Genomic DNA, 13,775 nt, shown 5'->3' on the forward strand with positions numbered 1-13,775 from the left:
AAATTTATTCTATTTCTCAATCTTCTTATACAAATTTAATTGCTGTTTATTAAAAGCGATTTTCTGATTATTTCGACGAAACATAGAATATGTTGTCGTCGTGTGGCCCTCAGTCGTTATCTGCAATAAACCAAAACTGTTCCTTACCTTTTTCACTGTTACTGGATCGCCATCTGACTGGTACATCGAACTGCGACATGAATATACTTACTCTGTTTTACTATAGTCTGTTAGCTGCTGGTGGGCTTTCATAAGAAGTGGCTGTATTTATTACCAAAGCTGACGTTATTCTTTAATAGCAAAGCTGACATTCTTCAATTAATTTGACTGAAGTTACGTAATTCATAGTTAAACTTTTTCTTGACAACAATAAAATTTTGAAAAGTTTTACGTTGATGGTTTTTGGGATGGATTATAATTAGAAATGCAATATTGCTGGCAAAAATTAATTATATTCTGAATGAATATAAACGTCCAAATTGATCTTACTTTTTACAATAATCTTACAACTAGCATTGCGCAAACATACCTTCAGTAGTCTTGAGTTTCTCAAAAAATATAATTCAATAATATTAGTTCCTCTTATGATAATAGTTAGCTGATGTCTCTGTACATCCGTTTATAATCTCTTATAAATCATAGCTGGTGGCTGGCAGGCACACCGCTCCTCTCAACCTCTCGCTTCAGACCTGCTACCGACTCGCTTCACTTCTCGCATACTACTGACTTCCTACGAACGCTAAAGTGCGGCCTCTCCTGCCAACAATGCTTTCTGGTGCAGACAATCCCTGCTACCATTACAAAATGTATCAATGCGCGGTCTTTCCCGCTCTTTTCTTAAAATGTATCCATACGCGGTCTCTCCCGGCCTTTTTAAAGTTATATCAATTTGCGGTCTCTCTTGACAACAATACTTTGGTGCAGACATTCCCTGCTACCACAATTATTTCCAACATGACAAATATTAATTATTCCTACTTAATCCTATTAATAAAATATAAACATCTTTCATAAATTGTGATTTGACAATAGACAATAGAAATATACACATCTTACACCCTTCTAGCAGCAGTTTATTGAAGATTGCTGGAGCAACGAAGGGTATCCGGTGGCTGGAAAGAGAGAGCAGGTCTTTCCAATTTTCAAGAAGGGCTATAGAACAGATGCACATAACTATAGAACGGACTGTATCGTTGGCGTCAGTTTGTTGTAGAGCATGCTTCATGCTGAAGAATTATTATGTTTTTGGAGAACTAAAATCTCCTCTACAGAAGTCAACATAGGTTCCATAAACATAAATCTTGCGAAGCTCAGTTCGCTCTGTTCCTCCCTGAGATCCACACCGCTGTAGACAACGCCGCTGAGCTTCATGCTGTGCTCCTTGACTTCAGGAACACCGCCCCGCCCCGCACTGCCGTTTAGTGGACAAATTATGAGCTTACATAGCTTATCGGACCAAATTTGCGACTGGATTCAAGATTTACTTGCAAACAGAACTCAACACGTCGCTCTTAATGTAACAAAATCGAGAAATGTGAAGTTTGATAGGACCGTTGCTGCTAACAATGTACATAAATTATCTAGTTTGGTTCAAATGGCTCTGAGCACTATGGGACTTAACATCTATGGTCATCAGTCCCCTAGAACTTAGAACTACTTAAACCTAACTAACCTAAGGACATCACACACGTCCATGCCCGAGGCAGGATTCGAACCTGCGACCATAGCAGTCGCGCGGCTCCGGACTGAGCGCCTAGAACCGCTAGACCACCGCGGCCGGCAATGATCTAGTAGTAAGCGTCGGAAGCTCTTTAAGACTGTTTGCAGATGATGCGGTTGTCTATAAGAAAGTGACAACGCCAGAATCCAGTATCGACTTGTAGAATGGCCTGCAGAGGAATAATTACTGTTGCAGGCTCTGGCGATCGGGCTTGAACGTAAATAGATGTAACATATTGGGCATACACAGGAAAAGAAATCCACTACAGTACAACTAATGTATTGATGATGAATTTCTTGAAACAGTATTTACCGTAAAATACCTGCGAGGAACTTTCCAGAGCGACCTTAAGTGGAATGACCATATAAAACAGATAGCAGGAAAGCATACGCCAGACTGAGATTCACAGGTAGAATCTTAGGGAAACGTAACTCATCCACGAAGGAAATGCCTCACAAGGCGCTTATTCCACCGAATCTTTTCAAACATACGGCGAATAATGGCAGCAACGGACGAGAACACGTCAGTTTTTATGCCTGGAGGCCTCATTCAGCATGCTGAAGAGGCTATTCTGGCACCTACTGAGGAAATTTGGTGCAAACAACTACAGATTATGGCGCATGTTGGAACAAATGATACCTGAATTCTAGGCTCCAAGGTCATACTTGGATCATTCCAGCGACAATCACAGAAGGTTGAAAATACCAGCCTTGTTCACGGAGTTTCAATGAAGATCACAATCCGCAGAATTGTCACCAGAAAAGATTGTGCCCCTGGTTCTTTGTCGAATGGAAGGCTTGAACCACAGACTTCGACAGTTCTGTGATAAGCTGGACTGTGACTTCCTATACTTGCACCATAGAGTATAGTTGTAGAGTCCCCCTAAATAGACGAGGTGTGCACGACACATCACAAGGAGTTGAGTGTGGAATGCACACAAGGGTTTCTTAGATTAGGGGAATCTCCATCCAATACAGATAACTGTGGGAAACCCAGAAGTGTCAGTGTAAGATTCAAAGTAATCCCTCCCACAGATGAGAGTATACAAATCCTACTGGTTAACTGTCGAAGCATTTGCAACAAGTACCACAGTTTGAAGCGCTCCTAAAATGCACTGAAGCTTACACAGTGTTAGATGCAGAAAACTATTTAAAACCTAAAGTTGGCAGTAGTGGGATCTTTGGGGAAATTTAAGTGTATTCCGAAAGTATAGGGAAATAGGATATGGAGGTGATATATTTGTTGCAGTAGACAAGAAACTGAAATCCACGAAGACAGAAATTGACGCTGCATGTGAGATTGTTTCAGAAAGACTCTCTGATAAGGCTGGGCAAAAAATTATAATTGGGTCTTTCTATCGACTACCAGATTCTCCTCCTGATTTAATTTAAAACATGAGTGAAAACCTCATTTCGCTTGTACATAAGTTCGCTAATGATATTGTAAATATTGGAGGAGACTCCATTTATCCAACAATCAATTGGAATAATAATAGTTTTGTCGGTGGTGAGCATAACAAGACATCTTGTGAAACATTAATAAATACCTTCTCTGAAAACTACCTTGAAGAGATACCGTAGTTCGGAACCTCACTGATGATGGAAATAGACGGAAAAATATTAGGTCTAATGGCAACAAACAGACCTGACCTTTTTGAGAACGTCTGCGTCGAAACTGGTGTCAGTGATCATGAGGCAGTCTATAGCAACAGTGAATACCAAAACACAAAGAGCAAATAAAAAAAGAAGAAAGATTTATATGTTCAGCAAACTAGGCAGCGAAACAATAGATCATACCTCAATGAGCAACTTGAACTTTCAGTTCAGGACAGGACATGACTACCCCGAGATGATTGTTGTTGCTACTTCAAAAGACTCAAGAATACCTATTCTCTCTTGTGTAGGCAAATATTTTCTGATGTGAACTTTTGTTGACCGCAATCGCAAACTCGCTTTCTACTTCCAAAATTCCTTTGAGCATATAGCATGAGCTGTTCCATCGAGTCAGCACATCTTGTACGAGTTTTTGTTTCCTCTTTTTTAAAATTACGCAGTTTGTCACTGACTATTGTAGAGTTATGAAAGAATTCTTAAGATTTCGTCATTTTTTTCGTAACTTGCAGCGTTCTCTGTAACTACTACTATTGTCTTATCAAGAATATTGTATTCTAGTAAGATTTGATTAATGACCTGAAAACAATGTAATGTCAAAATCAACTGCCAATGTGTCCGAAATGTTTCAACATCTTGTTCCCTGTAAAGTTACTTTCATACATTAAAAAAAATAATTATCAGAAAAATTTGGCTAATATGTTACTTGTCAGTGCGACGTTGAGCTTCAGCTTTTTAAAAGTACAGAGAAAGCAGGTAGAGGAAGAAAAAGGATAGAGGAATGTCACCACGAGGAACAGAGATGCGAGAGGGGAAATGTTTACTGGTCTACCATGCAATACTGCCGCCTTAGGTATGCATGCTTACTGATGAAGCTGATATGGTATAAACTGCGCATGGGAACAACAACATTTATTGAAAGCGCAAATGACGAGATCAGGGTGACTTCGTCGCTCATTATGTTTTTTCTCAATACAAAACAACAGGCCCATCTCGCTGCTACATCGCTGAGATCGGCAGCACTCGTGATGTTACTTACAGTGTATACTTTGTAGAAGATTTCTTGGGAGTTTTGCCGTTCGCCGAGGGAAGCACACGGAGCAGTATAAAAGGCACAATAGTAATGAAGGGTAAGTAAAGGTGTGGGGGGAGAGAGCAGTGCTGGCACCTTCACTCATCGTACCGATGTATTCCTATAATATACTCGAGCCGCTCAAAGTTTCCACTTGACAGAGCAAAGCAGATAGAGTTTCGTCGGCTTCATCGTAGTTGCGATACACCAGCTTCCATTACAGAATAGCTGAGAATTTTCCATTGCCACTGGAAAGTTTCGATTTGGTTAATATTTACAACTTGCTACTGTTGGCCTTTTTCGACAAAAGATATGCAGTAATAATGACGCCATTTTATAATCACAGGAAGTTTTAATTCTATTCCTATTCGCTAACACAGTGGAAATATTTCCGTATAAATTGCACACCAGAGCACTTCGTTTATATACTCGGAAGACAGCAACACACTAACTGTAACGCTGCAACCAGCTGATTTTGCTATGCTGTATTAATTTTGGTTCAGACGGTGTTCGGGTTTCCATTCGTTTCTCACTTGTTACCGTGTTATTGCACAAACTCTTATATGTAAACTTTGGACGGCCTGCTATAAATGGCGAACAGACGGTCTGCTATAAATGGCGAACAGAAGTAGCAGTGGATAATGTGCTGCTGTGGGCGTGAGCAGGGACATCGTGGCAACAGGATAGGTCTGCTGGGTACAGAGTCGGTGGCTGTGCTGGGAGAAAGGACGAAGAGATGTAGATAAGGGCAAAAGTCTCGCAGGTGCATTGGTGGCACAGAAGGCGCACACGCTGCTGGAGTGGAAGCAGGGAATGGGTTGGAGGTCAGGGACTGGTGAAGTTGTAGACAGTGTTTCCACCTGCACAAATCAGTTGTAAGGAGGATGCAGATGCCACAAACTGTGAATTAGTCATGGTGAAGTGCACTGTGTTGGACAGCATATTCAGCAACTGAGTGGTCCAGCTGTCCATCAGTTTGGTGATGGACATTCAAGCAGACAGCCAGCTTGTTAGTTGTCTTTCTACACAAAGCAACACAATGCCTGCAGCTTAGTTTGATCACATGGGTACTTTCACAGGTCACCCTGCCTTTGATGGGATAGAAGATCCTTGTGATAGGACTGGAGTACATGATAGTGAGAGGATGTATGGAACAGGTCTTGCATCCAAATGTATTGCAAGGATGTATGTCTTGAGGCAAGGGATTGGCAGTGGGAGTGGAGTGAGATATTGTGTAGGTTCAGAGTGTGGAATACCATTGTGGGAGAGATGGGAAGGATAGTGAGAAGTGCACGACATGAGGTAGTAGAAACCATGGCAAGTTGCTCCAGTCCTGGGGGTACTGTGTCATGAGAAGAGTGCTTCTCCACCGGATACTGGACATGTCAGAGGTGGTAGGTGACAGGAGGGACAAGTCAAGGGAGATCTGCTTCTGGACAAGTTGGGAGGGTCTTAGTGAGACCTTCGACATATTTGGAGAGGAACTGCTTGTCACTACAGATGCGACCTCGATAGGTGGCTATGCTGTATGGAAGGGATTTCATCAATATGGAATGGGTGGCAGCTGTTGAAGTGGAGGTATTGTTGATGGTTGGCAGGTTTAATGTGGATGGAGGCACTGAAGTAGCCATCCTTGAGATGAAAGTCAACATCGAGCAAGGTGGTTTGTTGGGTTGAGGAGGACCAGGTGCAGTGAAAGGGGAAGAAGGTGTTAAGGTTCTGCTGATATGTGGATGGAGTGCCCTCAAATTAAGTCCAGACTATGGAGAAGTCACAGTGAATCTGAACCAGATGTGGGCTATGGGATTCTGGTTGGTTAGGACAGATTCCTCTAGACAGCTCGTGAAGGTCCATGGATAGGTTGGCACAGGCTGGTGCCATGTGGCTGCCCATTGCTGTATCAAGGTTTTGTTCAAATGTGATGCCTTCAAAGGAGAAGTAATTGTGGGTGAGGGTACAGTTAGTCATGGTGACCATCAGGGTCTCCACCAGCTGTCAGGTATGTCCACCTACAAACCCCAGTGACCACATTTCAGAAATCCCACAGGATCTCCAGTCCCTCCTTAAATACTTAGGTCCATCCCAGAGCATCACTCCCCTGTACCTTCCCAACCCCACCACTCCCAAAACTCCTACCTTCTACATTCTGCTTTCTGAATTCCTGGTGATCACTGAAATATTATGCTGAAATGAAGTGTACATACAGGTACAGTGGTCTTGAAACTAACTGCAACACAAAACGTCTTAGTTGTAATTTCTGACTACTTCTCTTTATTAATATACACCTTTGTCTCACTCCACATCACTTGTTTTCCTTTCAGGCAGTATCTATGGAACTTGATATATGAAGGAGTCGGAAGGTCTGCATTCACTCTCATCCAAAAAGACAAATCAGTTCATTTGTCTTCATCAACCAAAATGTACTGTTATATTGTGGCATTCTAAGGTAACGATCAGTGGCGTAGCGTGGTTGTAAAGGTTGGGGAGACTCTGTAGTTGTTATAGGGAGACAAAAGAGTACAATAAACAATAATTTAAACAAATGAAACAAAATGCATCAAATAAAACAACAACAGCTACTACTAGTACTACTACTACTACTACTACTACCACCACCACCACCACCACCACCACCACCACCGCCACCACCACCACCAATAATAATAATAATAATAACAATAACTAACTTGTTCAAGAAACAATGACAAATTTGTAGAACTCCAGCAACAAGAGAAGAAGCACTTATATTTTCTTTTACACAAGCGCAATGCGCCTCTCTTTTCTTTCCACAAATAAGTCTATAACTTGGTCTACAAAGATCTGATCACTGGATAGCTCTCCAAGTATTGTCTTTTCTGTTGCTAACGTGCTCAAACATGACAGCCGAATGTTGGACATTGAATTACTTAAATAATTCTTCACTCGTTCAAGAGCACTCATGCTTCGTTCACTGCTTGCTGTAGTTGCGGGTAGGGTCAAAAACAAACACAGGAGCTTCGTTGTTTCTTCATAAACGAAGTCTAAATCATTGTTGACAATGCACTTTAAGAGGATTGTTGGAGATAAGTGTTTTTTCCCATCAGCGTTTATGTTACACAGTTCATTTTCAAGTTGTTCTTGTTTGAAAAAAGGGTACTGTTCTAATAATTGAAGTAGTTTCAACATTGGGAATTCTTTTTGATAGTTTGGGAAATACTTTACGTTCAAAGGTTCAACAAACTGAATTTGGGGAAAGTCTTGAAACCTTCTTTCCATCTGAAAAATTTGCAAATCCAGTATCTCATAAGTTAATGCCCTGAGAGATGTCTTTTGACTGTCACAGAATGATAAGTTGCCATTCAAACACAAGCTGCATTTAATGCATTCATCAACGGATGTTTCCGTTCTTAACTGTTGTAAGTTTCTCAAAACATTTCTTATTTCATCGTGGCAAGCAGTTATACTGGCAGATTTTGAATGAAGAACATTAAAGAGATGATCAACATAAAGAAAGCACCCTCGGTAGAAGCAAAGGAAGTAGACAAACGTAGGATCATCCACCCGCCGTTTCATCCCCACAGCACAGCTCAAAGATTCTCGATCCCACTGAGAGTCTGTGTCACGAAATATCCCCACAGCACAGCTCAAAGATTCTGGATCCCACTGAGAGTCTGTGTCACGAAGTGTATAATTAAAAGCACTGCATAGCCCTGAGAAATGACTAGATGCTTTTGAAACTACCCTGGAACGAAAGTACCAGCAAGTGTTGCTTGCCTGTGGCAGTTTAAATCCTTTCTCTGTCAGCAATACAGTTCGTTTTGATGATTTGCTAAAAAACGAATGGAATGCAGTAAGATCACTTACTAACATGCGTACTTGTCGTATGATTTTGGAGGTGTGTAACAGTACCAAATTCAGTTGGTGTGCATAACAATGAATAAACAGTGCATAGGGACAGAACTGCTTCACCAATTGTTGTAGTCCTCTTTCTCTGCTCGCCATTACTGAAGCGCCTTCGTACGTTTGACTAACCACTTTTCCTTCCACATTCCATTCTTCCAATACTGCACGAATAATGTTTGACAAACCTTCAGCAGCTTTATCTCCAGAAATGTCGTAAAATCCAACGAATCTTTCCTCAATTTTGTCTGCAATATAGTACCTAAATATTATACTCATTTGACTCTTAGATGACACGTCTAATGTTTCATCAGCCTGAATTGAAATGAAATTGCAGTTCTGAATTTCAGATTTTATTTTCTCATTAACTGCCAGAGTTATTATTTCTATTACATCATTCTGTATATCTGGAGACGTTCCTTTAAAGGTTGAAGATGATGACAGACGGTCTCGGATTAACTGCTCTCCTTGAGCTAGTAAATCCAACAATTCCAAATAGTTACCTTTGTTGCTGGAGGATTCGTCTTCTCGATGGCCGCGAAAGGCTAGTTCTTCTTTACAAAGAAATACAGTTGCGTGAATAAGACGAGCCAATACTCTCCAGCTGGATGCAACTTGTTTGTATTATATTGCTGTCAGACGAGCGGCTTCAGAAAGGGCGTGCTCAATTCAGATTTTCCCAATAACTGAAATGATTCTTTGTTCTGCAGGTGACTTTTTGATATCTGATGCTTTTGTGCTTTCCTGTCAAAGTTCTTTGTTGTACAAATGCCATCATTGCATCATTCCTTTACACAATCAAGCAGAAGACATATATAAAAATATATTATCTGTTATTAACTGCATTCGCAGTCAGCCTAGCACACTTTTCGTACCAGGCTGTCTGAAAAGTGCGTTTTTGTTTGGCTTCACTTAAAACTACACTGAGTATTTCCTTCAATTCCCACTTTTTTCGTTCGTTAATGTAGAAAAAGGCGGTTTTAATAAAAATTCTATAAAGTGTTCAGTTGCTGGCTCACTCATGTTGGCGACACAACGAAAATATGCACTAAAATCAAACAAGAATGACAATGAAAACAAACCACATGACTGTTCACTTCCGTGTTAAAAGCCAGTATAGAATCGGCAGAGACTAGTCTCGATACCTGCTAGCAAGTGCAGCGCACCAGCCTTCGTGGAAGAGGAGAAATGGAGGTGAGCCGAGAATGCTCAGGCGCACACAGCCAGGTAAGGGAAGGGAGGCAGAGACTGAGAGCAGTAGAGTCTCAAGCAGGCAGACACACCAATACTCAGGGTGCGGCGGCGCGGGATACAAAACCGATGTCTTCGCACATTTAGTGCTCTTAATAGAAAGTTGTTTATATTTTTGTTTTGAATTACTGTTGCATCTTTCTTAAGCACGAATACAGGGGAAACTAAGTCTCTAAGTCTCCCCTCATGCTACACCACTGGTAACTATTGCAGATTATGATGTGAAAGTGGCTAACTAAGAGTTACACAATTTGTCTTTGCACCAGTATAAGGTATAATCACAGTTCTCATCGTACATGATTTTATGAATGAAAACAATGTGATTAATTCTCATTCTTCACACTCACAAGAAAAATTACTCAGCTTTGAGTGATTTCTTTGTGTTCTCCTAAATGAAAGCCATTTTAAAAAACTCTAAGACTTGAGACTGTCTTGGATATTCGGAAATAACTGCAAGCACTGTTCCGCAAGTTTGAGATAGAGGAATTGTGGGGATATCTGATTCACAGCTGTGCCTGTAGTGGATTACTTGATCCGAATGGAACTAACTAGACTTGTGATGTTAATAGATAAAGTACAATGATGGTGAATTTCTCTATGGAGAATACAAGATTTTTTGGTAGTACATCAGGTTTAACACCGAAGGTTATCCTAGTCGATACTGTCAATAATAGTCACAATAAATTGCCAGAGTTAATTTTAGATTAGTTTCTTTATTTTCACATAATACAACAAAAATAGAATTCATATGTTCTCTCTCTCTCCCTGTCAATCTCTTTATATTATTAACCAATTTTTATGCACAAAATATCACTGGCTTTTGTGATATATTTAGAAACCCGTATTTAACTGGAAGACGTAATATTGCGCATCTGACGGACGGCTGCAACGAGTCGTGGAGCTGCACATCCTGAGCTCCGTGTCTGGTATTCATCTGGTGACAGGCGCAACAGAGACGACATCTGAGTCAAGTGCTCAGACAGCGCGAGACCAAGATCCTCCAGGACATTGCCAAGATAATCTGCCAGAAAAGATATATATTCCAACACACATATAAGAATAATTAAATCAACCATTAATACTAAATGGCACCTGGCAAATCATGACAATTTACTCACCAATGAAATTTACTAAAGTATAATAAAATACAAAACAATACAAATATGGCACACATTCAGTATTAAAGACTACCCTGACATGTAGGAAAGATTGTCAACAAGTCACTATGCCACCATCACTTGATGGCAGAACAACAAGCGGAACAGTAATTACATAACTTATGTGACACTGAAACTTGATCAAAGAAGTGGCAAAAATGAATGTTTACTTATGAACCTCTTTGGAATCAATGATAAGTCATATTAGTACAACATGTTTAGATGATCAAGTAGTGCTCATCCTGTTGAGTGCCAAGACATTTGCTGCTGCTTACTTCAATAATGTATAAGCAGTATTAATCTATAAAAGTGAGGATTAACTAGAGTATGAGAAATAGTGTCATGCCACATATTTTTATAGTTGTGTTGGGAGTATGGGAAGGAGTGTAATGTGCTGTTTAATAAAATGTTAGAGCAGGCATGTGTGATGCATACATAGCATCAAATGAATTCTTCATTCTGCATTGGAGTATTTTTAGACTGCCTGACAGATTAAAACAAAAGGCAACGCTCTAGGTTGAGTACTAGGCCAGCAAACAGATTTAATACACCAAAAATTTTAAAGCTCTTGTTTTTCTCACCTTGCACTTCCCACTTATTTGCTTTCTTGCATTACCCTTTCTAACACAATGAATTGTTTGCCTTTAGTTGTATCTTTGATTATAATGCAGGAAACCTCTTCCCTTTCAGAAAATGCTCTCATGTAACATCATTTTTGTTTTCAGAAAAGAATACTTTTGAGGATCACATATGAATAGTAAGGTGTCTTAGAATAACGTTTATAATGCACAAGGAATTTAATGATTTTCCAACACAAACTGGCAAGAAATAACAGTTGTCCAACATAACAACCATCCAGCGTATTTTTCTCTGTTTGCAAAGATATTTTCAGATTCTTTTAATGTATTAGTACATTCAATCCAAATAAATATTGTTCATGGGTTGCATCATTTTATATCTGGTATCAATTATAAATGTAATTTTGGTTCTCATTATAAACAAAATGCTGCCAAAATTATTATGCTACTCACCATATAGGGGAGACACCGAGTTGAAGACAGACACAACGAAAAGATTGCCATAAATTTTAACTTTAAGCCTAAAGGTCTTCTTCTGAAGTAGAAAACCCATACACGCATTCACACAAGCACAATGCAAGTGCATGCGCACACGCATGAGCACACGAGCACGCGTGCACACACACACACACACGCACACACACACACACACACACACACACACACACACACACACACACACACACGACAGTCTCTGAGCACTGTGGATGGAATGAGTCATCGGGTGAGCAAGGGAGTGGGGGATAGAAATCCAGTATGGGTGACTAGGAGGAATGGAGTGGGGCAGGGAGGGGGGGGGGGGGGGAATAGCAGGGCAGAGTGTGGATAGGTGTAGTGCTGCTTGTGGGAGTGCGCAGTGGACAGGGGGGGGATGGTAAAGTTGAGACAGCATAAGAAGATGCTCGACAGCTTGCAGTGCTGTTGCCAGCTTTCAACTGTGAAGCTCTAATAGCTGCAGGTGAAAACAGTGGCCATCTACAAGACTGTAACAACAATGCAGCATTATCACACAAATACTTATAAAACTGCGTTACATTATTGGTTGAAGCAGGCGTGCAAAGTTGCTGCGCACAGCCCACTGCAACTGTCAGAGGTCAACTTCAACTGATGCAAACTCAAATATGGGTGCCGTCGCAGCTCTGGGCGGTGTGGGAGTGCGACTGGGCGTCGGGGTGTGGGGTGGAAAAGGAGAGAAATAGAGAAGGGGAAAAGGACTAGTGGGTGAGTACATTGGTGGAAAAGAAGAATATCTTGGGCTAAAGAGGGAGGAGGGAAGGAAACAGGCAAGTGGAGACCAGTGACTCGGGAAGGCTGAGGCCAGGGGGTTTACAGGAACATAGAATATCTTGCAGGGAACGTTCCCACCTACACAGTTCAGAAAAACTGATATTGGTAGGAAGGATCCACGCAGCACATGCTGTGAAGCAGTAACTGAAGTGTAGCACATTGTGTCAGACAGCATGTTCAGCAACTGGGTGGTTTAGCTAGCTCTTGGCTCTAGCTTATAGATGGACATTCATGTGTACAGCCAGCTTGTTAGTCTTCATACTCACAAAGAAAACAGCATACTTGCTGCAGCTTAGTTTGCGGATCACACGGCTGCTTTCACAGGTAGATCTGTCTCTGATGCGATAGGAGATGTCTGAGACCAGACTGATATAGCTGGTGGTGGGAGGTTGTATAGAAAGGTCTTGCATTCAGATCTGTTAACAGGGATATGAGCCATGAGGAAAGGGATTGAGAACAGGGATGGAGTAGGGATGGACAAGCATATTGCATATGTCTGGTGGCCATCAGAGCACCACTACCCTGAGAGGAGGGACGGATAGAGGGTAGGATATTCCTCCTTTCAGGGCATGATGAGAGGTAGTCACCCTGGCAGAGAATGTGATTCAGTTGCTGCAGTCCCGGATGGCACCCCTTTGTGGCCAGACAGTAGGTATGCGGGAAATGTTAGGTGGCCAGGAAGACAAGGCATGGAAGATCCATTTCTGTTCAAGTTGGGAGGGTAGTTTCGATCCGCAAAGGCCTCAGTGAAACAGTTTGTTTATTTGGACAGGGACTACTTATTACCGCAGATGCAATGACCACAGGTGGCTAGAATTTATGGAAGGTACTCTTCGGTTTGCTGCTGTTGAAGTGGCGGTTTCCCTAGAAGATGGTATGTTTGATATGGACAGAGATACTGATGTAGCCATCCTCGAGATGGAGGTCCACATAGTGGAAGGTGGCTTGTTGGGTTGATAAGAACCAGCTGAAGCAAATGAGGCACAAGGTGATGAGGTTTTAGAGGACTGCGGATAAGGTGTCCTCACACTTGGTCCAGACCAGGGGTTTGGGATTCTGGGTGCTCAGGAAGGACTTCTCTGTGTAGCCACGAATAGGTTGGCAAAGTATGGTGCCATGCAAGTTCCCACTGCTCTATCGTAGCTTCTTTTGCAGGTGATGCCTTCAAAGGGGAAGTAATTGTAGGTGAGGATACAGTTGGTCATGCTGCAGGAAGGAGGT

General features: G+C 41.4%; 1 protein-coding gene across 2 annotated transcripts in view; it reads right to left on the bottom strand.

The window, feature by feature from the left end:
* Nucleotides 1–10,225: 10,225 nt before the first annotated feature.
* LOC124612313 (conserved oligomeric Golgi complex subunit 7) overlaps nt 10,226–13,775 on the bottom strand; it is a 71,357-nt gene continuing 67,807 nt past the window's right edge. For both annotated transcript variants that reach the window (XM_047140449.1, XM_047140441.1), the window contains exon 14: nt 10,226–10,553. In XM_047140449.1, the coding sequence (XP_046996405.1) occupies nt 10,378–10,553 (176 nt within the window). In that variant the 3' untranslated portion in view covers nt 10,226–10,377. The remainder of the gene's footprint in view (nt 10,554–13,775) is intronic.

Source organism: Schistocerca americana, chromosome 1 (assembly GCF_021461395.2).
Source record: "Schistocerca americana isolate TAMUIC-IGC-003095 chromosome 1, iqSchAmer2.1, whole genome shotgun sequence".
Classification (NCBI taxonomy): domain Eukaryota; kingdom Metazoa; phylum Arthropoda; class Insecta; order Orthoptera; family Acrididae; genus Schistocerca; species Schistocerca americana.